This window comes from Epargyreus clarus, unplaced genomic scaffold (genome assembly GCF_041222505.1).
Source record: "Epargyreus clarus isolate Ecla_fem2 unplaced genomic scaffold, WU_Ecla_fem_2.2 ptg000014l, whole genome shotgun sequence".
Taxonomy (NCBI): domain Eukaryota; kingdom Metazoa; phylum Arthropoda; class Insecta; order Lepidoptera; family Hesperiidae; genus Epargyreus; species Epargyreus clarus.
Window position 1 is genome coordinate 5,553,180 of NW_027332222.1, and position 20,512 is coordinate 5,573,691.

At 35.7% G+C, this 20,512-nt stretch overlaps 1 protein-coding gene across 1 annotated transcript in view; it reads left to right on the top strand.

The window, feature by feature from the left end:
• Positions 1 to 20,512, top strand: part of LOC140747284 (uncharacterized) — a 181,314-nt gene that overhangs the window by 154,867 nt on the left and 5,935 nt on the right. Inside the window, exons 3-7 of the mRNA XM_073079612.1 lie at positions 16,213 to 16,349; positions 17,275 to 17,452; positions 18,061 to 18,203; positions 18,637 to 18,737; positions 19,421 to 19,589. Of these exons, the coding sequence (XP_072935713.1) occupies positions 16,213 to 16,349; positions 17,275 to 17,452; positions 18,061 to 18,203; positions 18,637 to 18,737; positions 19,421 to 19,589 (728 nt within the window). The remainder of the gene's footprint in view (positions 1 to 16,212; positions 16,350 to 17,274; positions 17,453 to 18,060; positions 18,204 to 18,636; positions 18,738 to 19,420; positions 19,590 to 20,512) is intronic.

The window sequence follows — 20,512 nt, forward strand, 5'->3', positions numbered from 1 at the left end:
CAACTTGGCCTTATTGTTAGTTTCCTTATGTTTATAAGCGTTGCTCTTTCACCAGAATGCCTATTTGTGGGAGAATGTAATAGGAATTACCATACTATAGTTTGCTCTTAATGTCATGTGCCCTAAGGTAATGGATAACTTACTCAAGTTATAGTTTATGGTGACAAAACATTTATTTTCTCTTTTTCTATAAAATATTACGTTTGATAGGCCGTTTGATACATGCAAAGAAACATACAGGTGATGGTGAAATAGTTTGGAAGCGACGCATATGACGTCGGCTATAGTCCAGTCCCTAGGAATGGTCATCAAAGCATCATCTTTTCTATTGGTAATGAATTCACATCGTGAGGAAGGTAATGAAAAAACATGATCTTTCATGATCTAATGCTGAACTATAGGTTACAAATTTTAGTTAACATTATAAACGCGAAAGTTTGTGGGGATGAATATTTCTTACTCTTTTACGCAAAATCACGCATTATACATATTGTTAGTTTATGACCTGAGTTAACACATAAGATCATCTTTACCTGTAAACTAGGCTTAAGGCATAGCCGCGGGTAAAACTACTACCGCGGGAAAACTAGTAAAGGAATAAAACATTATTTTATAATACGGTTTTCGATCGAAGCACATACACTCTTGAAATCTATATATATAAAAATCAATTGCTGTTCGTTAGTCTCGCTAAAACTCGAGAACGGCTGGACCGATTTTAGTTAATTTTAGTTTAAAATAATTTGTGGAAGTCCAGGGAAGGTTTAAAAGGTGAGTAAATATGATATACATTTCACAAATAAATTCTGAGGCGGTAATAAAATTGCCGGATCACCTAGTTTAGTAATTATATTCGTCTAACCCTTTTGTTACATCTAAAACAACCGTAATTTATATTGTTATAAAAGAATTCTAGATTAATATCTCATTTCATAATATTGTGAGACCACGCCTATCTCTGATCAATACATTATCCCTTATTGGCCACGATTGAACTTTACCATACCATTATCCATTAAGCTTACCAAAGATAATGCTAATAACATTGCACAAGTTTGGGACTGAACATTCCTTTCCAATAAAAATATTGAAATCAACATTGGATTTAGAATTAAGAAGATACAAATTATTAAAAACAACAATTTACGCGTTTTTTGAAGATAATTATATTAAAATCATACCATCACAAAAAATACTAGCTTAAGATGGTATTTCGTAATTTACAGCAACGTAATCTTCAGAGAAAAAAAATAATTTGTGATCGACTATGGTTCCTACTCTAGTCGCTAAACAATCATATTGTTATAACAAATTAAAAATAGTTTATTTAAAGTACATTCTTTTTCAAGGTCAATCCTACCAACGCAAGGTCCTTTTTACGGAGAAGAAGTGACGACAGAACTAACACACTTATATCCGTAACTTTCATATGCAAGGTTGACTTACGAGTATCATCATATTTTTATCATTGGAGTTTATTAATACGAGTACATGGGATCTGTTTCAAAGGTAGAATTATAAAAAATAACGAAAAAATCTCCCGAATTTTAGGATACATACAACATGTCAAAATCCTTTACGAATTGACAAGAAATTGCTTTGAATGATTAGCTACAAATATTTCAAAGATATCTATATCAGCGGATACCTATATTCTTAATAATATTCTTTGATCCTCAATACATTAATATTCTATGTAAATTTGTCCCAGACGATGTTCTCTCGTCTCGGCTTTTAGTTACTAAATCGAATTGTATCTCAATTTGTTTATTTATTTATTAAGAAATTTGCGACTCTGTCTCGTATGATTTTTCAACAAGCCTGTTATTACCCTGAAATACCATTTTCCAATAGAAATTGGAATTGAGTTGTATTTGTTTTCGAAAAAAAAGATTTTGTTGCGTATATTTTGTTTTAGACTTTCATGTAATTAAGCACTTATAATTAAAAAAAAAAACAATTTGAAGTTACATAGAGACACTTCGATTTTATTTCTTTATAGCATCGTTCGCTGGCATCATTTCTATATTTCTAATGAGAGAAATCCTTGTAGAGTAGCTAATGATATAAATAAGAGGTAGAGGAGGAGAACTACATATTAGACGTCGTCGTATGTTGTGTTCCTTTAATTAAGTTAATTAAGGGTATAAAAAGTTAAATAATAACCAAGCGTGGAAAGTTAAAAGCACCTTGGTAATAGCTATTATATTGCTGCCAAGTTTTGATATAATAACTAAATGAGTAAGTGAAAATGATTATAGTGAAAATTATTAAATGGTGATTTATAATCGACAAGTTTTTCCAGCCGCTCCGCTTAGCTTTGCGTTTATCCGCTTTGCTTTTGTAGTTCTCCTTGTGTTTTCGCTGTTTATTTAGATGTTTAAGAAAGTTATATTTTTATTGAGTAAACGCTTTAGTAATTTTCAACAGAAAAAAGTATTAGTATTAAATAAGCCCGAGTTTTTAAATCAAATTAGACAAAGAACTTAAAAGCTTGACATTATTTTGGTTTCATACAAATAAGGATATGCAGATAAGACACAGACGCTTAAATTTTATTTATTGGCATAAATTAAATTTCAAGTTAGTAATTAACATTTAATGTAGTTTATTACACGTTAGACCCCGTTTGTGTCTGCAGACATGAACATGACAGACACGTGCAATGGCAGATAAGATAGTCAAATCATGTGTACTGTATTTACCGTAAAACAACTGCAGACACGGGTCGTACCTGTCAAAAAATACGCTATTGCCTGCCACGGTCCATGCCTGACACGCTCTGTCTTAAACTATAAATGAACTTAACAGGATTTATGTATCTCCAAACTATCAGTACATAATATTCGTAGTATAAGGTACATGGGAGAGTCCCCATGGATATTCGCTATTGTCTGCCACGGTCCGTGTCTGACACGCTCTATATCTGTTAACATAAATTAACATAGCCAGGGTTTAAGGAACTCTTAACTGTCAGTACGTTATATTCGTAGTATAACGTAGGTACGTGGGAGAGTCCCCACGGATATTCGCTATTGTCTGCCACGGTCCGTGCCTGACACGCTCTTTGTCTGTAGCTATAAATGAACTTAGCCAGGATTTATGTATCTCCAAACTATCAGTACATTATATTCGTAGTATAAGGTACGTGAGAGAGCTCTCACGGACATTCGCTATTGCCTGCCACGAGCTGTGCCTGACACGCTCTATATCTGTAAATATAAATGAACTTAGTCAGGGTTTAAGGAACTTTTAACTATCAGTAAGTCATATTCGTAGTATAACGTAGGTACGTGGGAGAGTCCCCATGGATATTCGCTATTGTCTGCCACGTTCCGTGCCTGACACGCTCTATGCCTGTATAAATGAACTTAGCCAGGATTTAAGGAACCCTAAACCGTATATATATCAGTAATAATAATGTTATATACGAAGTATAAGGTACGTGGGAGAGTTCTCACGGATATTACGACATGCAAATAATGCAAATGGCGACCTCATACGGCCATTGTGCCAATCGTTCCGTATACACTTCGGGAAGTGGTTGAGCGAGATCATAATTGTGTTTTGTTTTTGCTGGTATTATTCGCATCGTAATGACCGGCCTCCCACTGGTTTGGTTTATTATAAATCATTTGTTATTACAGCTGTTTGTAATATGCGTTGAAGTAAACTAGTGGCAGTTTAGAGCTATAGAAAAATGTTCTTAATTTTTCTATAGACGAGCATACAGTCCACTTAATGGTAAGCTACTGCTGCCTATGGATATCTGTAATCAACCCCAGGTAGTATATTACTACCTGAGGTCCACCATAGATGCGCCGCTACCCTCGAGTACTAAGTTGGAATGCCTCGCAAAAGTATGTCTCCCTTACCAAGCTTACCTTACCCTTACCTCCAGACCAGAACACAGCAGCGATTAACGCTGGTATTATGAGGTACAAATAAGTGTGGCGGTGGTGCCGCCAGAGTCGAACCGCAAGGGATTCTAACACCTTTAATACCTATACCTGTACATACTCGTAATTGTAGTAGACGAATAACATAATCGAAAGACGTTACTGCCTACTCCTGGTTTTAATTTCTAATCATTAATCAGTCTAGGCAGACGTCACACTGTTCAATTTTCTTTCGTTTCTTTCTTTTCTAATGTTACATAATCTATACTAATATTATAAAGAGGAAAGCTTTGTTTGTTTGTTTGATTATAATGAATAGGCTCAAAACTACTGGACCGATTTTAAAAATTCTTTCACCATTCGAAAGCTACATTATCCACGAGTAACATAGGCTATATTTTATATGAAATATATTCGATAAATAGATTTTGAGGCGGTACAAATTTTGCCGGGTCAGCTAGTGTAGAATATAGCTACCGAAATACTTTCTCATTTCTGTGCAATTTGGCTCTTGTTTGAGAACAGAATTTACCGATAATAAAAACTAGCGAACAATTTCAAAGAATTCGCAAAGCAAATAAAAACGCTTGGTTCAATTCTATTGTCGAAACTATTAAATTAAATATATGTTTACAATTGTGTCGTAAACGCACGGTTTGAGCGCAAACGTCGTAACTCAGGCAAATTGTTTGGATAACGCCTAAAATATGACCTTCAATATTCGATGTTACATGTAAATTAATTCGTAACATTTAGCTAGAAACTACGCTCATAGATTCAAATTGTTTGATAATCTACTCTTGAGACGTGAATAAGCTTTAGAATATGTGCTGTAAATTGATAGAAATTGTACTTCAAATACTGTTTGATCAACGTAGGAATATGACTATTCATGTAATAATTAAGTTAATTCGCCCTTATGTGTGTATAATGCATTATATTTAAGTGATCTTTTCTTTCTATGATAAAGTAAATTGTTATAAAAAAGCAGTTATCTAACTGCTTGAAAATGTAAATAATAATGCAATTTAAAAAATCAATACAAGTTAAATACATAATAAATACGTAATAAATAATTCAGTTAATTCGCCCTTATGTGTGTATAATGCCATTATATTAAAGTGATATTTTCTTTCTTTAATAAGGTAAATTGTCATAAAAATCAATTATCCAACTGCTTGAAAATGTAAATAATAATGAAATTTAAAAAATCTAAACATAAGTGAAAATACATATTATAAGGCCGCCACCGCCACACCAATTTTTGCCATAAAACACTTATTTGTGTTATTCGTTAAGTTTGACGGGTAAAAGGTTAGGCAATGACACTTTTACGAGGCGTTTCAACTTACTCCTCAGGGGTAGCAACACATTTGTAACTCACCTGATATTGGACTTTTATATCATTTGCGATATCTATCACAAATATGCCTAGTTGATAGCACAAAATAAAAACGAATAGTGCCACTAGCCATTTATGGAGTACATGTTTGTTTGCCATTTCTATATCATCGTTATCTCATTATTGTCCCACTGCTGGTCACGGGAGTAGTAGTAGTATAGTAGTATAGTATAGTCCACCACTTTGACTAAGAGCGAATTAGTAATTCTCACACACACCTTTCAATAGGTGTACCGTGTAGGTTTCCTTACGGTGTTTTTTCTTCATCACTTCACCTTCTCATCATCTATCATAGTCTCATTATAAAAAAGCAAAATAAAAACCTAAGCTTCCATTAGTAGTTACTTTGATACGTTTTTGCATTGTTGAACAAAACCGGAGTGCTTTGTGCAGCGGACAGCGGGCAGTCATGCTCGACCTACTCCCACACGCCATTAACGATATGTAGGTCGGTGGCACGTTGCTGACGTTTAAGTTAAACCTCGAGCGGTCGACCTTAGAGTTTCGTTATCAGGTACTTTTGAAGTTTTAGAACTCCTTCGACATTTTCTGGATTATGGCAGCTGCATTTTTGTTTCAAAGGTTGGTTCTCAGTAACACTGTGGCAATCTGTGATTTTCAGCTTATTTACAACTGGTGATGGACCTCCTTTGATGGAATTTGGAGTATAGCGCATTGTGGGCGCTTCATATAAGTTAATTTGATTTATCGTATACGAATTGACATTTAAAAAACTGGCGTATCAACCATCATACGAAACAGTATCTCGAGTCGCTAGTGTCAAAATCACGCCAATACCCAGGCACGAGTTAGAACAAGAAACCTCATTAATGAAATATTTATCAGTATTGTTTACATCATGTATATTATAAATAAAAACCTAAGCTCCTATTAGAAGTTACTTTGATACGTTTTTGCATTGTTGAACAAACCGGAGTGCTTTGTGCAGCGGACACCGGGCAGTCATGCTCGACCTACTCCCACACGCTATTAACGATATGTAGATCGGTGGCACGTTGCTGACGTTTAAGTTAAACCTCGAGCATTCGACCTCAGAGATTCGTTATCAGGTACTTTTGCAAGTTTTTACTCTTCATCCTTCGACTTTTTCTGGCTTATGACAACTGCATATTTGTTTCAAAGTTTGGTTTTCAGTAACACTGTGACGATCTGTTGGAGTTTCAGCTTGTGTGCAGCTGGTGAGAGACGTCCTTGAATAGAATTTAGAATGGAGTGCTTCGTATAAATAAATTTGATCGGTTTTTATCGGCTACGAATTTACGTTTCAATAAGTAACATATCATCCATCATACGAAACAGTAAGATTCTCAAGCCGCTAGTGTCTAAAGCACACCGGTACCCAGGCACAAATTAGAACAAGTAACAGTAGATAAAAAATATTTAATCACTGTGTCACAGGAGTCTTTTTGTGCCCATCACAAGGAATATTATTTCCTGAATAATCTGTGCACAATGTGTCTCGAAGAATCGATGCACTAGCCAGCAGATACACAATTATAATTCTTTAATTATACAGACATCTGTAAGCAAATACATAGAATCTCAGCGACACCTACATATCAGACGCTCCCATTCAGTATTTAAATTAGGTCGATGACACAGCGCACCAGAAATAAAGTCCCGCTTGTAATGTGGGTTTCGAGAAAAATGCCGCGGCCTTGTTCCATTATACAGTAATACAGTATAGCTAATCAAAAATCAGTATTAGGAGTTGTTAGGAGAGAATCGTGACAGAAGTTAGACATAAGGGTATATAATATACCTATATTTAAAGGTTAAGATCTAAGATCCCTTTGTGATTTCACTTACTGTAAAAATAACTTACTGTAATTGCAGTATTTTCAATTAGGTTGCTGTTAATACAGTTAATCCTATTATATCAAGCCATTATTACAATCTCCAACTCGTTTGTTAATTATTATGAGGCTTAAAAGATCCACTGGCTTATATTTATTTCCTTCGGCCGCAATATTTCGGAGTTTTCAGAAAATTGGAGCAAAACGTTCTCTGAGGGACCGCCTCGAGGTAACAATCTATAAAGAGGAAATATTGGGAAACACATTTTCGAACACTCCTCAGGGATTAAAGACCTCTTCTGCTTTGTTTTGATCTGGAAATCAATGATGTATGAAATTAAACGGATAACGAGGCTTTAAACCCAGCTGGAATAGAAATTAGATATGTCATAATTTTTATAGGTATATGACGTTTTTTTTTTTTTTAAATAAATGCCCATGAAATTTCTAAAGTAGTTTTTAATCGCAAAGGAGGTATGGAACATGCAGCCATGAGTGAACTTTCTACAACACTAAACTTATTTGCAAAACCAATTACGACTAATAAAAGAAATATATAATAAAAATAGAGTTAACCGAAAGACTATGCATAGATACATCCAAAAGACTAGCATAGATAGATAATCTCTTTCACAACGAAGTCGATAAAAATAACAAGCGTACGAATCGGCCACAGTCATCTAAATCGCAATCGTATCGATCACACTTGCGTTTTTTCATCACTAAAGATGTACAGCGCCTTTTACAGACGTTTCGTACCGTGTTGAACCACTGCCTTATTTAGACTTGACAAACATTCCTAGCAATCAAGACGTCTCAATCGCTAACTAGGGAACGGCAATCGCGAATCGCAAACATGATTAGAGCTAAGCTCATGAGTAGCTAAGCTTTGCCAGTTCTGACGAATCGATTCCAACCGCTTTGATTGCGGGAACTAATTAGATGGATTAGCACCATGGACGGGTTCCCCAAGGCACGACTTTTGCTCCCAATGATTTGCTATTGAAGTGTAAACGTTGCTATTGTTTCCTGTTACGAAGCCCACCGATTTTGCTCTTAGAGGCATGAACGATGTATCCAGTTTCAAAGATATTTCCATTACTGGCTTCGTTGTTCCGTCCGCGTGGTCTTCCTTAGTAAACAGTAACACTATCTGTGTAACAGATACAAATTCACTGCTATTTATTATTTCTTCACGATCAGTAGGTAGAATTTCAAGATCCGAAAAACCGTAAGTTTATAATACTTAAAACACAGGTTACATGTTTAATTGATGAAGATTGGTTGATAAGTTGACTCGTGAAAGTGAAACAAACAAGTTAACAGAGTAATATTTATGGTCTCGGCAAACATTCTTAACGTTACTGACGTTAAGAATGTTTACAATTTACGGTAAAAGTGTTTTTATATAAATATTTTATAACCCTGGAAAGTATAAGATTTACTTTAAGTAACAAAATTGTGTAGTTACCTATTTTGGAAAGTTTATACTAACAGCTGAGATTAAATGAAAAGTTGCGCGTATCTAGGCTAAACTTTACTAAGGTCTTTAACGTAAACGATTTCACAGTTTTTATAACTATGTTTACATTATGAAACACGTAAAACCGGCACGGCAGAACTTAAGGCACTTGCAAACATACTACTTTTAGCATCGATAGGCGTTTGGGCGATCGCATCGATGCTGCATCTTGGTTCGGTTAAGGTATCGAAATCGCACATTTTAAGGTTCTAATGAGTCGCAGACTGTCGCCGCTGTTGTTCACGACAGTCGACGACTGCTGTCAGCTCGTGTTTACTTTTCTGTCGCTCGTATGTAACCTCCCTTAGTTACTACATTAATACAATGCGTTTTAGAGTTCTGTACCTAAAAGGTAAAAACGAAACATTAATATTACTCAGCCTTCGCTCTCTGCTCCTCTTACCGTCTGCCACAGGGCTCTATCTCTAGAACCATTATAGTTAAACTTTTGAATTTCTTGCAATGCATTACTTCTACTACTGCTATAATAACCAATACTACAAGTAAAAAAATGGCGGCACGAAACATTGTGTGCGAATTTGACTCGCACTTGATTTATTTGGGTTTTGTCGCTGCATCGAGTGTCCAAAAGTGCTTGCCATCAACGCCCAAAATTATGTTGGGGGTAACGTTCGTCCGCTGCATGTAGCTTTCAAAAAAACATCGATTTTCTAAATCATCAATAACCGATGCTAGAAGTAACATGTCTGCTCTAGCCTTTACATAGGCAATTAAGGCGATTGAAAGTATCTTATTAAAAAGCTATCTCTTTAGACCGCCCATCTAATGAAACTTTCCTATTAAGCTCGAAGCTCGTTTGCCAAATTGTAATGAACAAGGGAAGCGGCCAGTCTAATAGAATTTAGAACCCATAATAACAGTAATAAGATTTCTCTCCGGATATATTATGGATAATTTATTCTCGTGTGATAAGCATGTTGTAACATATCACGCGTGATAGGCAAAATGTTATCATCTTGTCAATCAAGTGACATTTATGCTATCGTTTCTATAGTGTATTGTTTTTTAAATATATACTCGTATACATATATGTAGAATAGACGCTGTGACAATGCTGCTTTTTTACTTTTCTTGCCATTCAGTTCTCTTTATCGATAAATTTTAACCAATTTTTGCCTACCACAGTTCTTTGGCACTTTGGTTTGAATTTTGGTAGATAAAATTAGTAAGATTTATTAATATTAATTAAGTAATAATGTACTGTACGTATGTATGTAAAAATTGATAAAACTATACCAATACAGTATATGAATGTATTGGTATAGTTTTATCAATTTTTAATGTATGTCTTTGATATCCAAAACACTGTATCCTAATATAACTGTTAAGTGATTATTTTAACAGGATTTCGCAGTCCACTTGAGCCTGCTAAATGTTAGTTCGGTAACTAAACTGAAGGTGGTAGAACCCTTTGTGGTTCGACTCCGGCGGCACCACCGCCACACCTATTTCTACCTAATAACAGCAGTGTTAGACGCTGCTGTGTTCCGGTTTGAAGGATGTGGTAAGGGAGACAGACTTTTCAGAGGCGTTTCAGCTTAGTCCTCAGGGGTAGCGGCGCATCTGTGGCCGACCTCAGGTAGAAATATCTAATCCTATCTGGGGTTGATTACAGATGTCCATGAGCGGCAGTAGCCACTTACCATCAGGTGGACTGTATGTAAAAAAAAAAAACTAGATTTTACCAATTCTAATTTTCTTAGCAAAATACCGATGTTAGCAAGTGAGTGAATCATAGCTTCGTAAGACTCACAACAATAGTCTGCCTCGACACCATTATGTCATCACGATATATCGCATAGTTTGCATACTTTACATTTCTGTATAGGTATAGTATTGGACATTAGATGATAACATATTTTGTACTTCACATCATACGAGTACATATTAAGAGTATCATCATATTTTTAATGACGATTACGACCGTCAGATGTTTGGAAGTGTGAGTTACCTTAGCATTTTTAATTGGTATATACAGTGCTGCTTTTTGTAAATACAAATAAGCATACAGTCTAAATGATGGTGGGTGATCCCTTCTGCCAATGGGCATCTGAAACCCACAGACATGTTGTCACTTTCGAGAACTATGATAGTAGCCTCATAAAAGTCAGCCGGTATCCACCGAACCGCAGAATTACTTCACGCTAAAATAGGTGAGGCGGTGGAAGTTGCTACTAAAACCATACTGGTTACCACCCTCTATATTAATTTTATTTATTTATTTTTTGTACACCTTAAACTAAGGGTTACAAAGGGTAAACTTAATGCCTCATGGCATTCTCAGCCAGTCGACCCTGGGTGATGGCGATAACATGTGGTAGGCATAAACAAGAAATACAACTGTAAGAGAAAAGAAAACAACATACAATATCTACATATAATAATAATAAATATAAATAATGTATAAATATATAATACAAATATAATATATACAAATAAATATATACAACACAGTGAGTTAAGGAAAGTTGGAGACTCAAGTATTGGAGGACTTGCGTAAGTAATGCTCCCGAACCATTATCTTGAAGGTGTTTATTCACCGAAGTTAATGGAATATTGTTGGTTAAGTAGTAAATTAAATGGTCATTGCACGTCTTATGCGTAAATAGGAGTCGACACACTTGTATAGGTACTCATTTTTTACACATAAGATTAATATGTCTAATGAAACTTAGTTTGAACGTGAAACATATAATTATGGTTGACACGTATCTATTATTTATTAAATTGAAAGTTTCATCTTTATCGTACGATGATTACTATTTCCCTTGAAATAATGTTTTCTAATAAAAACGTGGAATTATACAGCTACATTTATGGGTGTAGAGAGCAGTGGCGCGTTGTATCGTTGCGAAAATATCCATCCATTTACATCGACGGAACTAACACATTAATTAAATACAAATACTACAAATTAGCTTCATAATTACGCTATTATGCATGTTAATTAGAAATAGAATAGATTTATTTTGAGCGAAATTGAATTACAAATGTTTGTTGTGTTTTAGTAGGTTATTGAGTTTTTATTTTGTGAAATTCGTCCTCTCGCACAGGATGTCGAATCCCACGGAAGTACGTTTGGAAAATTATTTATGCTAAAATATTGAAGGTCTAACGGTTTGTGAAGTCTTTTACTCCGCACTAGACCAGTGGGGCAAACTAAACTTCAGGCTTTTCGAAGTGTTTAGTACTGGAACGTGAACAGAGTTTTAACTAACAGAATTACCAGAAAAATACCAACATTTGCCCGCCGTAGCGGAAATTTCGCGACGTAAGCTTCGAATATTATTTTATTAAAGACTCAACTATAAATTAAAGATCAACTATAACTATAACATAAGAAACATAAGCCATTATTAGCCAAGTAGTTCTTGTAACGAGTGCTTACATAAAATAATCAGTCACATAATTTCAATTTCATAGTTTGATTATGGTCTTCCTACGTATTTTACACTTAACCCTATTAAAGTTGACTTCCTAACCGGAATTTATAGGCTGGCTTATACCAATTAGATGGTTCCTTGTTGCATAACAAGAGGAACGTTGTCACATAGTAAAAGGAGAACGGTACGTTAACTCGCTTTAACTTTTACGGTTTAGTTATAAACGTTAAATATTTGAGCGGTTTATATATGTACTTATTACCCCATATTGTGATAAAAAATCCCTCTTCGAAACAACTTATTATTATATTATTATTTTTAAATAATATTTAATTTAGAAAACAATTAAAATGTAAAATATGTGACCAAGTAACTAATTAAATCAGGAACCATCAAGTTTTTTTTATTCTAATAATTAAAGTGGTAGAACCCTTTGTTATTCGACTCCGGTGGCACCGCCGCCACACCTATTTCTGTTAATAACAGCAATGCTTAGCGCTGCTGTATTCTGGTGCTAAGAGGTAGCCCGTAGCAACGAATACCAACCTCAGGTAAATCTTGATGTTGATTAACCACAGAAGTCCATGGGCGGTAGTAGCCACTGGCCATCAGGTGGACTATATGCTCGTTTTGTACTCCAATATTGTTCAGAAAATTCTTTTCACAACTTTTTTGTCGCCATTCCTGCGTACATACAACATTCTGACAACAAACAATGTTAATTTCACTTTCATTTTAGTTCTAAAGGCGCACGCCGCACAGTCATATATTCACAAAGTTTGCATATTACCGACAGTAACACACTATCTTCGGTTGACTTACGCTATTTCCTACTCTCGGCCGGTGTCATAGTTGTCCATTGGCTATAAATACGCGTAAAGGCGGTGTGACCCAGTTCCGCGGGTCGACGACCTCTGCCGTGCTGACATAGAGAAACGCATTTGGGGAGACAATGGGACAAAAAATCGAAGGGCGATTCGGTTCAGCGAATGGTAAACTACTGTTGTGTTAACGCGATATCGGACAGAGATTTGGCAAGGTTTTTAGAGCACTTTTTAAATAAATTATCTTAGTAAAAATACTCTACTTCTATTTTTTCATGGTAATTTATATAAATTGTCTTTGGTCGCCGAACTAATTATATTTTTTGGACACATAAATTTCGACATTTTCCGTCTTAAAAACTCTTCAAAATGAAACAGCCGAGTTAATTTATTTTATACTAGCTGACCCGGCAAACTCTGTACTGCCTCAAAATCTATTTATCAAATATATTTCATATAAAATATAGCCTATGTTACTCGTAGATAATGTTTTCGAATGGTGAAAGAATTTTTAAAATCGGTCCAGTAGTTTTTGCGCCTATTCATTACAATCAAACAAACAAACAAAGTTTTCCTCTTTATAATATTAGTATAGATGTATTTTTGGAGTTTTAAAAGCAAACATTAAGTACAAAGGTCTTACGTAAGATTATCATATTTTTATGAGCTAACTACAAGTAGTAGCAGTCTATAGTCTTCGTAATCCGAATAACCGTCTATTCCTTACAAGAAAACCTCGTTCCATTGGTCGAAATGAGGCCAATTCAGAGTAATTGATCTCATACCGATCTTACTAGGTCGTGAAAATCCATGAATCTTCATCTGAGAAAGACTGTTACACTATTTCGTAGCTCTCGTGAACTAAAATGACGAAAAACACCGAAAAATAGCAGTTTCTTGTATTGCGACTCATTTTTAAGCTTTTTTTATTTTTTTTGTATTAATTGCTTGTACTCTGTAGAAAATAAAGATAACAAAATTACTACTTTAAAAAGCTTTTTCGCACAAAAAATTAGCCTCGCTATTCAGTGAGGTAACGCTGCCAGTATTCTGGGCACTATGCTACTTTGAAATCCTAAGTTTATATTTATGCTCATATACAATATAGTTATAAAAAAATATATGTTTCTATTACTTGTCTGTATACGCGATCTTCTTGAAGATGACTGAATATGTTTTCAAAGTCATTTACGAAAGAGGAACTGATTCCACTACGAAAATCTCTAACTTCCTGTACAAAGTCCAAAAAAATCAGAACGTCGACTACATTTCACAAGACATTATCCCTATTCGTTTACTCCAGTTACGTTAAGTTTCTACTGATGGCCCGTGTAACCCATATTCCGTAGCGGAAGCGGCCCACCCAGAAGGCGCGTGACCGCACGTATCCAATAATGACGACCATTCATACCGTGATCGCTGCTTTCTTTGTGGTCAAGCCGCTAAGTGCAATATTGACTGATAGATTTTATAGAATTTTGTACTGTATTTGCGTATGCTTTTTAGAAGGATTGCATTAAATATTCTAATTAGGTACGTTATTTAAAAAAAGCTCTACCTATAGTTTTTAGGGAGATTCAGAAGACATTTTCTATATACACAGTTCCACATTAGGCGTCGTAGGTGCCATGGACACACACGAGGGCGAATAGACGAACACCCAGACCCAGAACGGAAATCTAAATTTATTATTTAGATATTTGCCTGGCTCACCGAGGACCGAACCCGCAACCCTCAGTGCGTCAGGCAGCCATGCGTTGTATTACTTAATATCATTTAACATGGATATCGCAATTACATTAAAAAATAAGATCTTACGACTAACGCCATCTATGTTAACAATTGTAAGCGATTAAACTTAACTGAAAACTTTGGTGTGGTTTATTGTTACGACCAATGATGTTTTATTAGCATACATCTATGGTTAAGATACTTACTTTAATAATTTCTTAGATTGCAATCTGATTAATGTAGCGTAAACTCAAAAAGAAAATAAAAAGTTGCAGTATGAGAACATCGGCCTATTTTACCACTGAGTATATTATCACAAAACTTATCACTTACCAACAGGTGGACTGCATGCTCGTCTGCTACTCTTATATTATAAAAAAAAAACTACTTGAAAATGAGTCCAACAACGTTACATTACGGAATTCGGCGGAAACGTAAAAGTCATTGTGAAAATATTTTTAACTTCTCTCACTTGTTCTTAATAGACGTGTCAAGGTCCCACTTTGAGCCCACTTTGCTTCCGTGCAAGGTTGTTGCTGTAATTTCGCTTTAAACACGAAAGGAAGACGCTCAAATTGAAATTGTTTCAGTAAATGCTAGAGGAAACTAGTGGTGAAACATAGATTAGTAAAGATTACTCACTTCTAACAAGAAATTGTAAACAGTTTTGAGAATTGAAATAGTTGCTTAAAAAAGTTTTGACACGTCTCAGTGCTAAAATGTCCCTAAAATATTTGAAATAATTATTTATTTATTATGTAAATTACGCAGTATTAGTTATTTATTCGTAAATTTTCTCTAAAAATGTTTTTATTTGTCAAGAATTCAAGAAAAGAACTTACTAATAAGCCGTTTGTGGCTTCATACAATTTCAAGGCGGCGACGTATCTTTACTAATCTATGTGGTGAAATGGATAATTATGTTTTTATGTATGTCAGAAGTTACACTTCTTTGGAAAAAATAATAATAAGAAATGCGTGTGTTAATGTACACTAGCAAATAAAACAATAAAAGATTACAAAATGCAAGTAAATTAATGTCAAATTGAAATGGATTCAGTAAATGGTAGAGTAAACTAGTGTGTTGAAATGCATACGTGTACTTATGTGTGTAAGACGTTATACTTCTTTGGCGTAATCAATAACAAAGATTGCTTGTAGCACTGTACACGAGCAAGTATAAAAATATTACAAAATGCTTATTTTATAATCATATTTGTAATATTTATTCGTATCGTATCGTACTATATAAATCAATATTAATTAAACATTATTATACTAACGTAACGCTTTCTTTACCGCTTCCGTTACAAATATTGTTTCCTAAAGACTTTTCCTCTATGGCGCGCCTAAAGAATCATAACTTCAAAATTTTTTAACAGAAGCAACTAAAGTCGTTTTAGCAGACAGTAGCTTTGACAACGTTCCAGTTTAGTCGTCAGGGTTAGCGACGCGTCTGTGGTTGACCTCACGTAGTCTGGGCTTGATAACAGATGTCCATGGGCGGCAGTAGCAACTTACCATCAGGTGGACTGCATGCTCGTCTGTTACTCCTATATTATAAAAAAGATTAAAATGAACATCTCAATCAAGGATTTGTTTGCTTGTTGCAGGTTCCCAGAGAAAGTTTCAAGCACATCGTGAAGGCGTGCGAGTGTCCGCTGTACTGGAAGATGCCGCTGTTCCTCGCCACCCAGCAGAGCTTACACGCACCCGTTGATGGCCACAAGTTTATTGACTTCTGGAGAGAGTGAGTATTTATGATATCTAATATAAGATAGTTCAAAAATAATAAAATTAGGTACTATAAAATACACGACGAATAAATAATCCTTATTAAGTCAATTATTAAAAAGGCAATTAAAAGCCTAAGTAAAAGTAATGCAAATATGGAATTGTTATTACCAATTAAATTGTTATTTTTTTTTTTTATAATATAGGAGTAGCAGACGAGCATACAGTCCACCTGATGGTAAGTGGCTACTGCCGCCCATGGACATCTGTAATCAACCCCAGATAGGATTAGATATTCCTTCCTGAGGTCGGCCACAGATGCGCCGCTACCCCTGAGGACTAAGCTGGAACGCCTCGGAAAAGTCTGTCTCCCTTACCACACCCTTCATACCGGAACACAGCAGCGCTTAACACTGCTGTCATTAGGTAGAAATAGGTGTGGCGGTGGTACCGTCGGAGTCGAACTACAAAGGGTTCTACCACCTTCTACTATTAAACTAACAATTATGTAGTTACTATACTTAGTAATTTAAGCCAGTTACCACTTTTTAAAAATTCAATTTGAAACATAACAAGATTATCCTTATCACGTATGTATATAACGCAATACGTAAATATATCCTAATAAATGTGTTTAATGAAAAAATATTTTCAGTCTCCCTCAGGATATTCAATTGAAAAAGTTTAATTACAATGGGAATATTAGCGTTTTTACCATACGATGAATTACTTAAACTAAATTACAATTCAAATATTAATAATTCAAATAACTGTTACAATTTTAATAACTGAGCACCTATTATTTCATTTATATTTGTTATTTTTCCTTAAATAAGCCAAAGTTGCCAAATTAATCTGACTAATACTTTAAATCCTTACATCGCAATCGTTTTAACCACTAATATACCACCTACATTTAATTTTTCATGTTAACCTTCCAGAATGACATCCCAGTGCCACGACCAGGCGTCGAGATTCGTGTACATCCTGACCCGAGGGAAGAGCAACACGCTGGCGGCGGAGGACTTCGTGCCGCTCGTACAAGACGTTGTTGACACACATCCAGGCCTCTCCTTCCTAAAGGAGGCCACCGAGTTCCACTCCAGATACGTGCACACTGTGAGTTGTTGATCACGTTTTGATCTTGCGATTAGATAACACATAACCCATTTTTAAGCATGATTGAGGTCTGAGATTTTTCCATAACTATACGGGACGATACAATGACATTTTTAGGTAATACATCTATGGGACGATATCATAGTAAAATTACGATATGTTCGACTACGATAAGAAGTCCTAATATAAATTAAAATAAATAAAATCTCTATTATGTATGGTAAATAAACTTAGTTTTATTTTTTATATTACGCTGTGTATCTATGATTGTAACATTTTATACATTACATAAAATAATTAACGAACTTTAGCAATACAATAATTGATCTCTACTACTGCAAACATGATGTTGTTTATTAATGTTTCACACTAATTCATAGACTTAGATTTCTTTCATTTTAATTAATTCCTAAAAAAAGAGTTGCCAAACGTATAAAGTCTACCAATTTGTACTTGTCCAGCGCGGTGGACTCAGCTCTGACTCTGAGAAGAGACCCATGCCCAGCAGTGGGACAGTAAAGGGTTAATAACGACGAAGGTATCGTACGCATCTACTTCGTGACGATCCCTAATAACCTCGTTTATTTAGAACTAATGTATGTGTCCAGGTGATCGCCAGGATATTTTACTGCGTGAACCGGTCGTGGTCTGGCCGGATATCGATACCGGAGCTGCGGAGGTCCAACCTGCTGCAAGTCATTCAACTACTGGAGGATGAGGAAGACATTAACCAAGTCACACAGTACTTTAGGTAGGAAATATTATTGATGTTGTGAGTTTTATTTAAAATATGAAATATGTTCAATTGTACACACTTGTTTCATCAATGGCTATTTAATTTTTAGAGTAATTCAATCCAAATGATATGTAACTGATTTTTTGTTTGGCGCGCAATAAGTGTATACATAGTAAGCTCATTTCGAAAGATTTCTCTTGGTGTTTTTGAGTTTTTATTAGCTTTGATTCGAATTAACAATATATTTAAGTGCATAAAAAAATAAGCAGCAATAGTTAAAATTCCATCTTACTATTTCCTATGACCTAATAGTCACAGGATCGAATCCTTTTAAGAATACTACTATTGGTATTACGTGGTCGAGATCTATTATTGTATTAAAGACAAAGTATTTTTGAAATCTAACTGAATTTTTTCTAAACCCTTCTTGCCTTCTCAATTTTTTCAGTTACGAGCATTTCTACGTCATTTATTGCAAATTTTGGGAACTGGACAGAGATCATGATTTGTTCATCGACAAACACGATCTCGCGAGACATAACGATCATGGTGAGTTCAAGTTTATTTAATCACTTTCACGCTCAATTTCTACTGCATATTAGCAAAGTTTTCACTCCCATGTTATCTTACTGGCAGCATTTGTAACTGTAAAGTGACCGTCTGTTATATTTGGAGTATATAAAAGATCATTTGATGGTTCACAATTCGTATCTGCAATGAAAACCGTTTGAAGGAGAATACAACTCTTATTTGTAATAAAATTATAATCATTATCATATTCTTCTACAATTTTTGTTTCAACTCTTTCATCCAGTTGTTTTAAAAGTAACAAGTATTTGTCCTCGATCTCAATTGCAGCTCTAAAGGAAACAAGTCTTAATTATATTTCAGCTTGATAACAGCAGTGTTAAGCGCTGCTGTGTTCTGGTTTGAAAGGTGTGGTAAGAGAGACAGAGGGAGGTGTGGAGAGGGGGACTTTGCCGAGTGGAATGCCTCGGAAAATGATGTATCCCTTATCGCACCCTTATCTGTGGCCGAGCTAATCTTATCTGGGGTTTGGGGGGGGAGGGGGCTGGGCAGTAGTCACTTACCACCAAGTGGACCGTATGCCCGTTCGCTACTCCTTTAGTATAAATGTCCACGGGCGGCGGCAGTAGCCACTTACTCTCAGGTGGACTGCATGCTTATCAGATACTCCTTTATATTAATTAAAAAAACCCTTCTTTCCCCAGCTCTATCCAGCCGCATGATCGAGCGCGTGCTGTCGGGGTGCGTGACGCGCGGCAACCAGAACCGCGTGACGCCGGACGGCGAGCCGCGCATGTCCTATACCGAGTTCGTGTGGTTCCTGCTCGCCGAGGAGGACAAGACGCACCCCACCGCCATCGAGTACTGGTTCAGGTTGGTAGCCCCAGCTCCCCAGCACTGGCAGGCTAAAATTGTCACAGGCCCGGGGCGGAAAAATTGGTTGAATGGAGGCCCCAGTCTAAAAAGTTGTGTTTACAAAATAACAAATGTCGCATGGACTTATTCGCCGACAAGTACGTATTTAAGTGTTGGGTTCATTCCGGCGACCGGGGGGCCCCCAATACCGAAGAGGACACGTGTGCTTACTGCCCTGGGGGAGGTCCCAGGGCAGTAAGCACACAATAAAGAAAAAATATCCTAATTCGACATGTTTTCCAAACTATGTTCATAAATTTAATTTTTGGCGGTAATTTTTTGATAGACTAGACAGAAAACAATGTTCCTTTTACTGCGAAAAATAATTAGGGGCCTCCACTATCTTTCTTTACCCCAAGGCCTTCACACCTCTAAATTCGGCCATAATAAATATCGTAATTAATAAATTACATAAATATTATATACATTTTACCCTACTAAAATGTAACATAGCTTATAATGGTATCGATCCCATTGGAAAATATCTAACAACTTTATGGATACGTATATTTAAATTTAATAGCGATAGAGAAACCATCGCATGCATGGCGGCACTCGAGAAAGTTGGCATGGCGTGCGCGCGAGAGCCATTACCACTGACCATTAACTTGCTCTCTACCTTAACATGCTGGTTTATGTAATCAACGGCGTTTGTTATGTAGCTAGAGTTTGATGTAACAAATATATATTTAGGATTGATCAATTAACAAACGAGTATGCCGTCATATACTCGGCTGATAGTAAGGTCCTTCTCTCACGGAGATATTTAGATTTACTATGCTACGCGACTGATACCCAACCCATATGTCGATACTGATGCTATTCTATTAGTTCAGATACCGCACGTTGCTCTACCCAAATTCCACTAAATTCATTAATAT